At 43.0% G+C, this 15,746-nt stretch overlaps 1 protein-coding gene across 6 annotated transcripts in view; it reads right to left on the reverse strand.

The window, feature by feature from the left end:
* Positions 1-15,746, reverse strand: part of CCDC88A (coiled-coil domain containing 88A) — a 503,234-nt gene that overhangs the window by 321,305 nt on the left and 166,183 nt on the right. For all 6 annotated transcript variants that reach the window (XM_029593463.1, XM_029593462.1, XM_029593464.1 and 3 more), the window contains exons 5-6: positions 9,181-9,239; positions 2,670-2,753 (exon numbers count right to left, since the gene is read on the reverse strand). In XM_029593463.1, coding sequence (XP_029449323.1) covers positions 2,670-2,753; positions 9,181-9,239 — 143 coding nt within the window. The remainder of the gene's footprint in view (positions 1-2,669; positions 2,754-9,180; positions 9,240-15,746) is intronic.

Raw genomic sequence — 15,746 nt, forward strand, 5'->3', positions numbered from 1 at the left:
AACCCCGTTGCCATGGCTGGAAGCCAAAATTTAGGCTGGGGATCGGTAAGTGCCCACAGGCCTCGAGGGCCAAAATCGACGGCAGTCGATGGAAGAAGGCAAAAAACTTACCGGGTTCCGTAAGATGAGTAAAAAATTTGTCGAAGGGAGACCCCTGAGGGGCAAATTTTCTTAGGAAATTAATTTCCAAATTCCTGTCAGGAACGTGGTTAGAGAGCTCCTTTCACCGCGTGGCAACTGCTGCGCGGAAAAAAGAAGACTGAAGGGAGACCCCTGCTGGCTGCAGGGTCAGTGCCTTGCTGGGCATGCCCAGTAGGGGCCAGTCAAAGTTCTGTTTAAACTTTGACAGAAGTTTTCCGTGGTGGGCTCCATCCTCGATGTCACCCATTTGTGAGGACAACCATCCTGCTTGTCCTGTGAGAAACATGTATTCCCAGCCTGTACAGATATTCACAATTATAAGGTACTTGGTTAATATGGATAAAGCCTTCCCTAGGTCAAAAGATAAATTATCTTATTTGAAATGTGTGTCCACCACAAATCTTCTGTTTTATACATGCATCTCTATGTGGGTATATGCCTCCTTGAGGTATAGAAAACATAGCTAATCCATCAAATTTAAATTTTCATAAAGGTTCAGGTCGCTTAGATGTACAATGGGTGTGAATACAAGAGTTTTCGGGGATCCAAGAAATATCTGGAGTTAAAGCTCCATCTTTTTTCTCCTGAACTGGGTCAGGTTCAACTGCTTCTCTTGTAAGAGGGATAAGACTATTTTCAGTGGGTTCCAGTGAAGGGCAAACCAAGAATGCCCTTTTGGGAAGTCCAAAAGACACAATCTGTACTCCTCCGATGATCCAAACATTCCAGTCATCTGAGCTAAGTTTTCAGCATCTAGGCACAAACCACTTGGCGAAGCAACATCCATATGCAGATACTGGAGCCCTGCCCCAGACATTTGTAGCAAATTACATGATTGACATCTTCTGCTTGCATTTGGGGCAGAATTTGAAGTCAGTGGTCTGCTTCTATGATAGTGAGAAAAGTTGACACAGCGAAATCAAACAAAGAATAAATCCGCAAAATTTCTTAGAGAACTTGAAAAAACTGGCAGGAATAAAAAAACTGCTGTGTCAGCAACAGGGAAAGAAACTTATTTAAGTGCTAACAGTTTGCCAAAAAGATTAGAGAGGGGAGTGGTTTTTGGATGAATCTGGGAAAACCACAAAATAACTGGGCTATAGATTATTTTATTTGATATATTGCAATTCCATTAATACCATTAGCAAATTCAGTGTTAACCATATTACAGTAAATAAAACACACACATTAAACATAAACAGGCCGATACAGTAAAGTGCGGCCGCGTTTACCCTGCTTCTAACCCGCTTTTTACTTACAATTTGGCCGCGTTAGCCCAACCCGCGATTCACTATCCCTTTTAACCCATCCTTACCGCTTCTTTAAATCAACGGGTACCCCTTTCTGCCCGTGGCATGTATATGAGATGTAAACGATCGGATTAGCTATTCCCCCCCGTTCAGTAATGCGCACCCCAACTATCGCCTTTTTAACCTGCAGTTCGCTTCGCTGGCTTGAGCGCTCTAGCCAGCGAAGCATACGCTGTGACGTCATGCGCTTCGCTGGCTAGAGCGCCCAAATTGACGGGCGGTCAAGCCAATGAAAGCACATGAACGCGCGTGCGTGACGTCACGGCGTACGTCACGCACGCCCGTCCATGTGCTTTCGCTGGCTTGAGCGCCCATGCACCACGGGCATGCGTTCGTCCGTCTTCGCCGGCGGGGGCCACTGGAAGCCGCTTTCGCCGCCGGCTGCCCCCTCCGGAGGACGGCAGAGAAGGCTGAAAGGACTGAAAAAGAAACAAAAAGTAAGTTGGTTACACTTATTCACATATTTTACATGTCGAGTCACTTCGGGAGGAGGGGGTTTTAGGTTTTACATATTTTACATGTCGAGTCGCTTCGGGAGGAGGGGATTTTAGGTTTTTAGGTTTTCTTTGGTTAAAGTTGGGATCCACTTCCTGGTGCCTGTCATTTCAAATGTCATTTGAAATGACATTTGAAATGACAGGTACCAGCGCACCCAGGATACTGTATAGGCGCTGTATAAAGCGCCTATACAGTAAAATGGATTGCGCTTCATGGACGAGCGTTGGACGCGGCTTGAATTTGCATGCGATTTTAATACAGTATCGAGCGGTAGGTGAGCCGGACTATGCGTGCGGCAAACGCGGGTGCGCCCGGCACTAACGCAGCTCTTCCTACCTCTCCTTACTGTATCGGCCTGACAATATCTAAAATATGTGTAATGTCTCTGGCTGAAAAATAAAACAAGCTACTGGGAGCAGAGGGCTAACTCCCACAGCATGAACGGTAGGCATTCCAAGAAAGCTTCCAAACAGGTGTCCATTCAGCAAACAAAATCATGTGACCTACTTATGTGATTAGGTGAATCTGCTCATCTCCAGAAAAACAAAGATAAAACTGTTTCATGGTGCATGGTCTTATTGACAAATTTCTCAGAGTTATAATTTACTTTTCAAATCTGATGGTACAATACTTTCATCATCATCATCCTAATAATAAAATTGTTCCACAAGAAAGAAAACAAATTACAGACTCCATTGAAAGTAGTAATATAACAAATACCTCCTGAATGTGAACTGCAACCGAGGCCTTTGTGTCAAAATCTAAATCTTGGATTTTTTCAATGAATTCTTCTTTTTTCTCACACTAAAAAAAATATATAGAAATTATTTGTAGATGCTAGCATGTATACTCCATTGCATGATGATAAATAAATAGCTGATTACTGAACATATTAATGACTAGGTTAATAAGATGGAAAGGAGATATGCATTACTATAGACCATAAAGAGCATGTTAACAGTATCTCAAAAACTTAACTACACGTTTCAAAGAAGAAATGTTTTACATGAATGCATCTGTGATACATTTTGTAGGTTTTAACACATTCATTTTTTGCTACACTAATAGGTATTTAACGTTTTTGCATATTTCTGTATCTCATTACCTCATTAATACAGATTTCCTGCTAACACCATTACAAGCTGGTTTGCACCCACTAACAGTGCTATTAATGTGTGCTTTCAACTTGCAACCAATAATACAGGTGTTTACACTCATTAATGTGCTTTAGTACATTGGCCCAAAATTATATTAAGAACAGCATTCATAAATTAAGGCTATAAATCTTGGTGTTTCTGATGATACTGACAAATCATTGAAACATACTCAGAATCCCTCAAAGCAATTTACAGTCCTAGTGCATTCACTTTAATATAGATTATTCTCTTTATTGCTCTAGCATTGTTTATTGTGATTCAAAACTTAAAAGGAATTTCATCAGCATAAAAGCAGGGTATATCTGAGTGACTGAGGTTTCAACTAACCTGAATTATTTTCAGCCAAAAGACGACATCTGAAGACGGTACCAATAGTGTGGTCTCAAAAGCACATGCAAAGAATTGCAAATTCCTCCTAAAGTCTTATTTGCAAGGTAAGAAATACTACCCTAGCCCCACCACACTTTCCTCTTCCAACCACATCCCCTCCATAGCCCACTTTTTCTCTTCCTCTACTTCCTACTTGCAGCCCTCTCACTCTCACCCTTGATGAGGACTTGGGGGGGGACGGGGGGGGGGACTGCATGGGTGGAGAGGAAATTCTTTTTCTGGGCCCCGTCCAATTCTGCTTTCAGCCATAAAAATCTACTTGCCTGATTTTCAAAATTTTGGCTGATAAACTAGTCTTTTTGACAGGTCCTTTAAAAGGAATCAAAACCTACTAAGACTCTAGTGTGAGTAAGAAAATAGCAAGGGATTCTGATGATTTGCTAGACAAGAACTGTTAAATATAGCTCTCCTAGGACAAGCAGGATTGTAGTCCTCACATATGGGTGACATCATCCGATGGAGCGCGGTACAGAAAACTTTTGTCAAAGATTCTAGAAGCTTTGACCAGCACACTGAGCATGCCCAGCATGCCACTATCCAAACGTCACGTGAGGTTCCCCTTCAGTCTCTTCTTTTCCGCGGTGGAGTTGCTGCGCAATTCGTGGAACTCCTCTCATTTTCTTATTTCTCGAAAGAATCAGGTTTTTCCCCATCTTCCATCTTAGAATCGCCCTTCGCGGTTGGAGCCTCCTTGGCTCGAGTGTATTTACTGCCTTTTTTCTCTTTTGCAGTCGATTCCTAACTATTCGTCTCACGGTGACCGCTGGTCATCAACTGCATGCTGGGTGTTTTTATGGCATTGTCTGGTTTTCATTGGTGCCCTCAGTGCCCGCGGACCATGTCCATAAGAACATAAGAAAATGCCATACTGGGTCAGACCAAGGGTCCATCAAGCCCAGCATCCTGTTTCCAACAGTGGCCAATCCAGGCCACAAGAACCTGGCAAGTACCCAAAAACTAAGTCTATTCCATGTAACCATTGCTAATGGCAGTGGCTATTCTCTAAGTGAACTTAATAGAAGGTAATGGACTTCTCCTCCAAGAACTTATCCAATCCTTTTTTAAACACAGCTGTACTAACTGCACGAACCACATTCTCTGGCAACAAATTCCAGAGTTTAATTGTGCGTTGAGTAAAAAAGAACTTTCTCCGATTAGTTTTAAATGTGCCCCATGCTAACTTCATGGAGTGCCCCCTAGTCTTTCTACTATCCGAAAGAGTAAATAACCGATTCACATCTACCTGTTCTAGACCTCTCATGATTTTAAACACCTCTATCATATCCCCCCTCAGTCGTCTCTTCTCCAAGCTGAAAAGTCCTAACCTCTTTAGTCTTTCCTCATAGGGGAGTTGTTCCATTCCCCTTATCATTTTGGTAGCCCTTCTCTGTTCCTTCTCCATCGCAATTATATCTTTTTTGAGATGCGGCGACCAGAATTGTACACAGTATTCAAGGTGCGGTCTCACCATGGAGCGATACAGAGGCATTATGACATTTTCCGTTTTATTCATCATTCCTTTTCTAATAATTCCCAACATTCTGTTTGCTTTTCTGACGATTTCAATGTGTTATCCACTATGACACCAAGATCTCTTTCTTGGGTTGTAGCACCTAATATGGAACCCAACATTGTGTAATTATAGCATGGGTTATTTTTCCCTATATGCATCACCTTGCACTTATCCACATTAAATTTCATCTGCCATTTGGATGCCCAATTTTCCAGTCTCACAAGGTCTTCCTGCAATTTATCACAATCTGCTTGTGATTTAACTACTCTGAACAATTTTGTGTCATCTGCAAATTTGATTATCTCACTCGTATTTCTTTCCAGATCATTTATAAATATATTGAACAGTAAGGGTCCCAATACAGATCCCTGAGGCACTCCACTGTCCATCACGGATCGAACATGAGGTTTGCATCCTCTGCCTGGGGGCCTCAAACGACGTCCGTTGGTGTCATCTGTGTGACCAGATGACCCCCAAAGGCCATCGAACATGTCTTGATAAGATGGAGAAACTTTTCAGCTCTTCCAAATCTGCTCCTTCCACTCCTGCATCAGAGCTCTTGACCCAGAGAGGTCGCGGGGAGCCCCTTGATACCCTCCCTCTTGCTGTTCCTCTCGCAATCTCTTCCAAGGATTGCGGGGATGGTGACAGGTCTTCTATTATCTCACCGGTATCCCGGACATCAGGGTCTGCTGCCTCATTGGCATTGGGGAAAGACTGGGCCGAGCACCGGGGGGGATCCCGCAAGCTTCGCCAACAGTCACCATCGGCACACAGTTCCAGTTCCGGTGTGGTGCCGGTGGCGGCCATACCGCAAGCAAAGAGACACCGACCACTGGAGGCCCCATCCTCCGATGTCCCCGGGAATCCCTGGCATTCCCCCTTTCTCACCAAATTATAAAGTCCGCACTGTCAGGCCGGGCACCATGCCATCTCAAAAACCCGAGGAAGAACCGGTGACGCCTCGTCCCCCTCCCTCAGTCCTGGCTGTAGGGGAACTGAAGGCCCCTTGGGCACCGGCTGTGTCGGCAGGGCGCCTAAAAGGACATTCAGATGCTTCAGAACGGTGCTAGGATCAACGGTGGAGGCTCAGGCACCGGTATGGAGACCAGTGGTGCTGGCAGCTCAACACTCTGAAGCGCTCTTAGCACTGTGGACTGCACCCTGCTGTCCAGCTCCTCCTGGCTTGGATACGTTCACATGCTCCTTTCCCCAGCTGTTGGACTATTTGTAGCATCTTTCCGAGTCTGGGCTTCAAACTAGCTCAGTCAGGGTTCATCTTAGAGCTGTAAGCTCGTACTATCGAGGTGTCACTGGCACACCCATATCGCTGCAGCCTTTAGTAGGTCGCTTTATGAGGGGCCTGCTACAGCTGAAGCCCTCTTTGCAGTCTCCTGTTGCGTCCTGAGACCTCAAAGTTGTGCTAGCATCGCTCATGCATACTCCCTTTGAGCTTCTGCATTCCTGTGGCCCAAAGTTCCTCACCTGGAAGGTTATTTTTCTGGTGGCGATTATTTCAGCTCGTAGAATCAGTGAACTTCAGGCCTTGGTTACGTACCTGCCATACACCAGTTTCTTCCATGGTCGTGTGGTCTTGCGTATGTACCCTACGTTCCTACCGAAGGTTGTGACTGTTTTCCACCTTAATCAGTCCAACGTTCTTACCCACCTTCTTTCTTAGGCCTCATTCCCACCCGGGGGAACAGGTTCTTCATACCTTGGACCGCAAGAGGGCCTTAGTTTTCTATTTAGATCGCACAGCCGACCTAAGGCAGTCCACTCAGCTCTGTGTGTTCTTCAATACCAATAGTCTGGGTATGGCGGTGGATAAACAGACCTTATCCAACTGGCTAGCGTATTGTATCGCCTTCTGCTATGCACAAGCGGTCCATCCACTAGCCGGCAGAGTAAAGGCTCATTCTGTGTGGGCAAAGTTGACATCGGTGGCTCATTTGCATGCAGTCCCCATCGTTGAAATTTGCCGGGCCACAACCTGGCATTCTCTTCACACGCTGGTGGCTCATTACTACTTGGACAAGGATGGACGTCAGGACAGTGCCTTTGGTCAATCCGTCCTGCGCAATCTGTTCCAGACCTGAACTCAACTCTTCTTGCCTTGTGCCTCTGGTGGGAACCAAACAGTCCCCTGCCGACCTACAGTGCCGCAGTTATTGTTGTGCCTGTTGGCACCTTGTTCGATTGGTCTCACCTGTTAACATGGACAATCTGGAGCTTAGTACTCACCCACATGTGAGGACTACCATCCTCCTTGTCCTAGGAGAAAGCGCAGTTGCTTACCTGTAACAGGTGTTCTCCTAGCAAGATATTAGTCCTCAGGAATCCCACCAGCCTTCCCACGGAGTTGGGTTCTCCTTCCGGTTTGTTTTATTTTTTTTGCTCATATTTTATTTTTCCACTGTTACGAGACTAAAGGGGGACCTCGCGTGGATGTGTGGATAGTGGCATGCTGAGCATGCTCAGTGTGCTGATCATAGCTTCTCGGAACTTTGACAAAAGTTTTCCATGCCGGGCTCCATCGGATGATGTCACCCACATGTGAGGACTAACATCCCTGATGTCCTAGGAGAACACCTGTTACAGGTAAGCAACTGCGCTATATTTGGACTCTACGGATAGCAGGATCACTCCATTAATGCTCTCAGTCCCAACCAAAGACTCACATCCCACTTGGGACATTCCTTTCACACAGCTCTCAAGACTTCATACACAAATATTCCTGCTTCAAGCTGCACAGCTCATGAATTCAACAGAAGTATTTTTCAGCCTGCCTAATTCCTTTACTTGATTTTTACAATTAACTTTTTCTTGCTCTAATCCTCCTTTTCTTATTCTGAAAAACATTTTTTTGCATTTTCACATATTTCTTGATGTTTAATAATGTTCCACTTTTACAAACTTTAGACAAGAAAAATACTGACAGAATAAAGTCAGAACCTCTACTGGAGTATCTGAATATTAATATGCATTAATGGGATTTTAGAGCACTTTGTAAAGTGCACTGAAATCACATTAATACATATTTTTAATATGCTATTCATGGCTAGGGCAATGAGTTTGCAGTCCCTGAAGTATAAAGGACTGTCAGTTCATTTTCAAAGGGAAAATTATAACAAAATTTACCTTTAAAGATCCCACCAGCATGCACAATGCAGATACAAACTCTGCACATACTTTTCCTCCTCTGACCTGCCCCACCCCTTTTTTTTTTTCTTAAAATAGGTAAAAAGCCCACACGGTGGGGGGGAGGGGATGGAAGAGGGAAATAACTTTTTTTTACATGACTAAACATGCATCAACTCACAATGCTTTAATTATTGGCTACTAAGGGAACATTTTTCAAACAATGCATTATGGAGCAAAGTCCATGGGTACTCTACCTGCAAAATTTTCCGCGAGGTTCAAAGCAAACGTATGTACATGCTTTCACTTTGAAACTTACTGTGGGCACAAAATTCCCATGGACATGTGCACAGAGTTGAAAATATGCACCCCTGGAAATGCCTCCTTTTAATGTAGCTCTAAGTTTGCATGTTAAACAACACATGCACTTTTAGACACGCTGAGATCGGGTAATTGTCCTTCCTGGGCTTTACACTCTTTACTAAACTGCATGCTAAGCACTGCAATAATGTTTAATGCATGTTTTATGTGGACAACTTTACTCCTCTAAGAGATGTAGTTAAAATTTTGTATTACTTAAATGAATGCGAATGTGTACATTAATGCAAGCTCCACTATATCTAAATGAGCTTCGTTATATAATTTTTGCATTTTAGTAGATTTAAATATTTAACATGTTTAATGCATGTTAATGAGAAAATCTGTGCATTTTCATAAATCCATTAACTCCTCATTGACATGCATTAAAAGCCTGCATTACCACTTAACACCCTTTAGTAAACAGGCTCCTAATTATATTATTCAGATCAATCCTAGTTGAACTAGGAAGAATGATACATGCCAGATTTCTGAGTTTGGCTCTGAGCCATAGCCTTTTCTATTGTTGCTATAGCAACATGGCATCTTATAAACAGTTATACATACACAGAAAACAAAGAATTTGTATAGAAGATGGAAAGGTCAGGGATTGTCCTTACAAATCATAGATCCGCATGCCCAAGGAATGAAAATTAAACATATTTATACTAACCTGAACAGCACAGCCTAGTAACAGCAGCAGAAGCTTTCTTATTTCTTCAGTACCTTGTTCTTTAAAAGAAAGTCACAATAATAAACACAAAATGTTTGTATTCTATTTAAACTTGGCTTTTTTCTCGGAGTATAAAAGCATTCATATTATTTAAAATAAACTACCAAGATAGATTAAATTGAATCATTTCCTAGTACAGCATGGCTGCCAGATGAGCTTCAATGTTGGACAGTGTGACAATGCTGAATTTTGCCTTTACATAAGCAATGTCCTGGGCTGTTCTATTCTTCTCCTGTCCTTCTCTTGGGTGAACATATCAGCACTCTTCCTAAATGTGGCCACATAACCCAGAACTAACTAGCTGGAATCAAATCCATGTTATAGCATCTGATGCAAAGACTTTGACAGCAGATAGAATCTATCAATTAAAATATAAAGGTTACAAAATGGTTTCTAGCTGTCAAACAATATTCTAAGGACTGTGTATTTCATTCTAAGGAGGAAATATGATTTATTGAGGACCAGCAAGGATACACGATTGTAGATGTAACATGGAAATAGGAGAACCTTGTATTTCAGTCAGGAAAAGATGTTGTGAATGATATGCAAGACATATTTACAGGCCAATTTTCTGTCAAGATTGAGTGACTGATCTGGGCAGCCAAATTTTGTTTCACAAGATTTAGGAAAATTTTCAGCCAAAACTAGGGGGTCTAAATTTTTGGTAAAAAAATTGAGGTCACCTACATTTAAGTTGCTTAGCATGGCTGAAACTGGGTACCTGAATTCAAACCCCCTCTCCTTATTTCTACCACTTTTCCAAAGTTAAGCCTGTGGGCCAATGGCCACTCCACTCTACCACATTTAGAATGTCAGACGAGAGAAAAAGGAGCAACAACCTCCCTCACGATCCTCTCCCTTCCAAGGGAGAGGCCAACTGCTCCCCCCAACCCCCACCAGTATCCTCCCTCCCTACTCACTCTTCCCACCAAACATAAGACCCACAAACCAAGTCGTGCATGTGCAAGACTTCCCTCCCAGACACAGTTGCATGGGGTCCTCTCAGTCCTATATAATAACTATAGAAAACCAACTCCAAAAGGGAGGATGGTGGAAATGTCCACAGAGCTTCTAACATTCTCCAATGAGCATGTGCTGAGGCCCCCCTCAAGACTTTATATAGCTATTATTGAAGCATCCAACTCCTTGGAGAGATGAGAGGGTTTTATCAGGACTGATATCCCCCCTTAAGGGTGTTCTCAGCATGCGCCGGACCATCTCCGATCCTGGTATCAAGTACTGATGGAGCAGATGCTTCTTCGGCTTCCCTCGATGCTCAGAAATGAATCTCTTCAATGCCGGTGTTGAAGAGGTGGAACATGACCTCTTCTTTAACTGGGGGTAGTCAAATGAAGGGTGGTCTCCGGGTTCACTATTGGCCAGCGGCACCATGGGAACAGATGGTCCTCCTGATGCCGATGACACACCCTCCATCGACACAACTCTGAGGTCATTCACTGTCTATACCTCTGATGGCTAAAATATGCTTTGCCATGAGTTCTAGTCAGAACCAATGTCCTTTTGGGGTCATGGTTGCAAATTTGTGACACCAGTGGATACCATGCAATGTCCCCAGACACTGGATACATCTATCATGGGGCTCTGTGATGGACATAGTTCTACAGCACCAATGGCATCACTGGAACCTGCTAGACATGATCGGCCAAAACAAAAGGGAAGTAAAATCAAATTCAATGGCCAGCGGGCACAGGCGGCACACTGGCACAGACCCAAGTACAGGAATGAATGAAAACTTAGCAAAATGACTGGAGCTACGAGGAACAAAAACGCCGGACCCTTCGACGAATGACCCTGATAATCTAGCAAAAAACCCCAAAGGCCCAGAAAAAGAAATTGGAGCGTGAGGCACAAAACCAAGACTCAAAGGCTCCACAGAAAAAGAAAGACTCGAGGGACCCCAGTAGCATGAATGGGTCTCCTCAGTAATGCAGTTAGAATTCTAGAAACTTTAACATGTTTTCTGTGCCAGGCTCCATCAGATGTCACTAACATGTGAGTATTACCATCCTGCTTGTCCTTGGAATAGCAGCTTTGCTTTCTCAGAGGACAAGCAGATAGTCCTCACAAATGGGAATTCTACTTATATGCTGCCTTCAACAAAAAAAAGCAATAAATCAGAAAAATGTTGCCTACTGGCAAATTACTTGATTTTGTTAGTAACACGCCATTTTCAAATTTTGTACTTAAAAACAAAAAAACAAAACAAAAAAAAACACCTGGAAAGAACAATGGACCCTAGGGAGAATGGAGTTGGATTCTAAATCTCAAAGAGACCTTGCAAAATAGACTGACAACCTATTGTTACGTCAGGAATCCTTATCCAAACCGTAAAGGATGTAAATTTGTGGATGGAATTCTGATGCGCACATTGCTTCATGAGCCCCCCCCCCCCCCCATTCGATTACATAGCTAAGTCTAGCTAGGTTAGTTAATTCTCTAGCTAGGCAAGCAGGTATTTAGCATGGCTAATTCATCATGCTATCTACAGAGAACACCCTTTATAGTAAGCAAACTTGCTTTCTCTGTCAACAAGCAGGGCTGAATTAGCCATAATATGTGGGGAGTCCTAAATTGATGGTTGCAGAGGAGCATTTACTGAATAAGCAACCCAGACCCCCACTATGGCCCTGAAGTATACAGAGAATATGGCAAGGCCTGATTCAGAAAAAGAGAACAAGTTAGCAGGAAAATATTTGCATAAAAAAACAGGTCCAAGGCATTATGTTGACACTAAACGGAGAATCTTTTCCATTTAAAGCCATAGGCTCTTCTAATTGATGGCTTCCTAGCAGAAACTATTATGTCCTCAATCTCCTTGAGTAAAAAGAATATGTGATTATTAAGCAATCAACATCCAAGCTGTCAGATTTAAGAATAGGAAATTTGGATGGAATAGTCTTCCTTCCATTTGAGTTAATAAGGTTGGATCTGTCCCCAGATGAATTGGAGGTCTGTTGAAAAGCTATACAAGATATGCAAACCAAATCTTCCTGGGCCACGCTAGAGCTTTGAGGATTAACTAAGCCTAACCTCTTGTCATTTTCTGTACTATTCTGGCTATTAATAGAATCAATGGAAAAGCATACATGAAATCTGCATTCCAATCGAATAGGAAAGAGTCCTGAGCTAACCCAAGTTTGCTGGGTAGAACTAAGCAAAATTTCTCCAGTTTTCTGTTCTGTTCCAATGCAAATAAGTCAATGGTTGGAAGACCCCAAAAGCCGAATAGCGTGTTAGCTGTCGACAGCTGCAGAGATGTCTCATGCAGAAAACTCTGCTGAGACCATCCACCAGTGTGTTGCAGATCCCTGGATGATTGGTGGCTTGTAGATCAGCTTGATGCCCATTCCCATATTCTTAACGCTTCTTGGCAGAAAACATGATCCTGTGCCTGCCTGTTTATATAAAACATGGCCACTTGTTTTTTGGTTTGAATTAAAATGCTTTTCCCTTGGAGAAGATATATGAAAAATCAACAGTGTATCTGATTGATCTCAGTTCTAACAGACTGACGTGATAATGTCTTCCTCAGAAAAACCATGTTCTTTAGGTTCTAAATGGTCCAGTGTGGGTAACCCCAACCTTTTGTGGAAGCGTCCGTCGCTAAGGTTACTTGATGAGGGAGCCTGCGAAGTGAAGTTCCTTCCTGAAGAGCTTGGGGATTAGTCACCATCGTAATTCCCGCTTCATGTCCTTGAAACTTGTACTTTGGCTTTCAAGGGTTAGTTAGCTGGTCCAATTGACAGCGTAGACCCTACTGCAAGTGAAAGATATGAAGGTGGATTACTGGAACTTAATGAATGGAAGCCATCATATGATCTAAAACAATCAGAACTTCTCTGGCTGTTGAGTTCCGGGAATTCAATAGCTTGTGTGAGTGATCTTCGTATCTGCTTTTTCTGATGGAAGAAAAGCTCTCTCCTGCAGTGAATCTATTCAAGCCACAATAAAATTTTCAGAAATCCCAACTTCACGGATATCAATACACCCTCTCTTGAGAATTGTCTCCAACTAGCCAATCATCCAGGTATGGGAAGACTTGGACTTCCCAACATCGAAAATGTGCTGCTACTACAGCCAAGGATTTGATGAAATCTCTCAGAGCTGCTGACAGTCTGAAGGGAGTACTCTGTGTTGCTAATGGGAAGAATCCAGTGAGTGGGATGGATGGATATGGGGCGTACGTGTCCTTCAGATCAAGGGCATACATCCATTCCCCCCTTCTGGATGTAGGGAAGAATCATGTGGAAAGAGTTCATTTTGAATTTCTCTTGGATCTGATATTTATTCAGGTTTCTTAGATCCAGAATGGGTTTCAGTCCCCCAGATTTTTGGGGATAAGGAAGTACTGGGAGCAGAATCTCTGTCCACATTGGAGCACAGGTACCAACTCTATTACTGAAAAAGTGATTCAACTTCCAGACAGGATTGTATAAAGGGAGACAGATCTGGACCAAAATTCAAACAAAGAGGAAGAGATAATAGATGTGAGAAATGCAAACATTATCCAGATTCCATGATCTTGAGAACCCATTGGTCTTTGGTTATTCTTGTACCATTCCTCCAGAAGGCCAAGATTCTCCCTTCTACTGGAGAGAGAGGTTGGTGAATATGTGACGTGATCAAAATCTAGGCCCAGGTTTGGGCTGGAGTTGTTGCATTGCTTTAGAATGATTGTGCTCACACTAACAAGCACAAGCTGGAAGTTGCTCTTGTTGCGAAGCTAGAAGAGGCAGGAACCAATATCTTTGAAAAAAAGCATCTCTGGAAGTATGGCCTCTTAAAAGTATAGAGGGTGCATCTCAAAAAAGACAGCTGCTCAGGTCCTGTTGAGAGGGATTGGACCACTTCATTCTGCTCTTTTCTGTGTGACCATTTCTCCAAAAAGGTGTTCCACTAGACAAGGAACATCCACCAGCTTGACATGAACACTATTGTGTACGTTGCTGACTTTCAACTAGACCATATGTGGAGCTCCAATAGAAGCTGTTGAGGTACATGACATAATATCAAATGATTCATAAATTGATCAAAGGTGATGGTGTATGCACTCTTCAGCATGTAGAAGCGGCTGTGGAAAATAATTTCTGCCTTCAGTCAGCTGAAAGAAAAGTTTTAACTTTTGTATACAGACATGTAGGTAACTGCACAGTGTAAAACTGGTGAGAAGAAATTTGTGCACTTAGATCCCAAAATGGTCAAGCAACCTGGGATCTTTCCCTGGAGATATATTGGAATAAATTTTTGTATTTGCTTTCTTCAGGCCGGGATTCCACAACCATAAACTGAGGAGGTAATTAATTGGACTAGTCCAAATCCTGGCGACTTTTGTATTCTATATTTGCGGTCTAAATTTCTTGTCACAGGGGCACAATATATGACGGTTTTCCCACATTTTCATTTGCAGGATATTGTGAACTAGGATAGCTGCTAGCTCTGCTGGAGTGTCCACAATTTAAAGAAGATCAAAGACCTCTGTCCAAGAATCTTTATCTTTGCATATATTCACTCCAAGTGTTTTTCCCGATTTATCTAAACATTTTGAAGAAGAAAGGTCTTCCAGAGGACAGGAATGCTCTAGAGCAGTGGTTCACAACCCTGTCCTAGGCCCCCAGCCATCGGGTTTTCAGGATAACCACAATGAATATGCATGAGAGAAAATTTGCATTTTATGGAGCCAGTGCATGTAAATTTTCTCTCATGCACGTTCATTGTGGATATCCTGAAAACCCGACTGACTGGGGGGTCCCCAGGACAGGGTTAGGAACCACTATTCTAGAGGTTCCAGTAGTGGGTCAGAGAGTATTCCTGTCAATCCCTCTTCTAAACCCAAGGGCATGGGAACACTAACCCAGGAACCCAATGATGAAGATGGTGAATAAGGGGATTCTTTGGTTGTCTCAGAGGGGAATAGCCCTGGTGTACAGTCTCTTAATGGCTGGACTCTGCTGTAAGATAAGATGAAGAGACTTTTAGCTTGGATTCTGATGGTGTATTCACTTAAACTGGGGATACTGAGACTCCGTCCTGAAGGAATGCACTAGTAATACTGAAGAGGAAAGAATAGAGAGCACCTTCTTTCTCTTTAGCCAAAGAGGTAAAGAAATTCTTTACTAGCTCCACTTCTTGATCAAGAGGCTGATTTATCCTGTGACCCTGTGTGGATGATGGAACATCTTCTTTGGAAACTAGGATAGGTTCTTGCCCCTAAATAGGAGGCCTATTCAAGGTAAGAAGTATCAGAGAACATATTGGATCTGGCATCTCCAAACATAAGCCTTCTGTTAGTAATCTTGTTGGAGTAGAGGCTCTAGAGATTGGAAGGTGTAGAATTATTACATCTCATTCTGCACCTGATATCAGGTGGCCTGCATAAAGCTGCATCGGTAAGTCACCATGATGTCCACAATCCAGGGCTCAAGGCATTGTATGGTGCATCAATAGCATTGAGACTTTTAGCGTTGGCAGTGCTGAAGACTTATGCT

This window comes from Rhinatrema bivittatum, chromosome 3 (genome assembly GCF_901001135.1).
Source record: "Rhinatrema bivittatum chromosome 3, aRhiBiv1.1, whole genome shotgun sequence".
NCBI lineage: Eukaryota > Metazoa > Chordata > Amphibia > Gymnophiona > Rhinatrematidae > Rhinatrema > Rhinatrema bivittatum.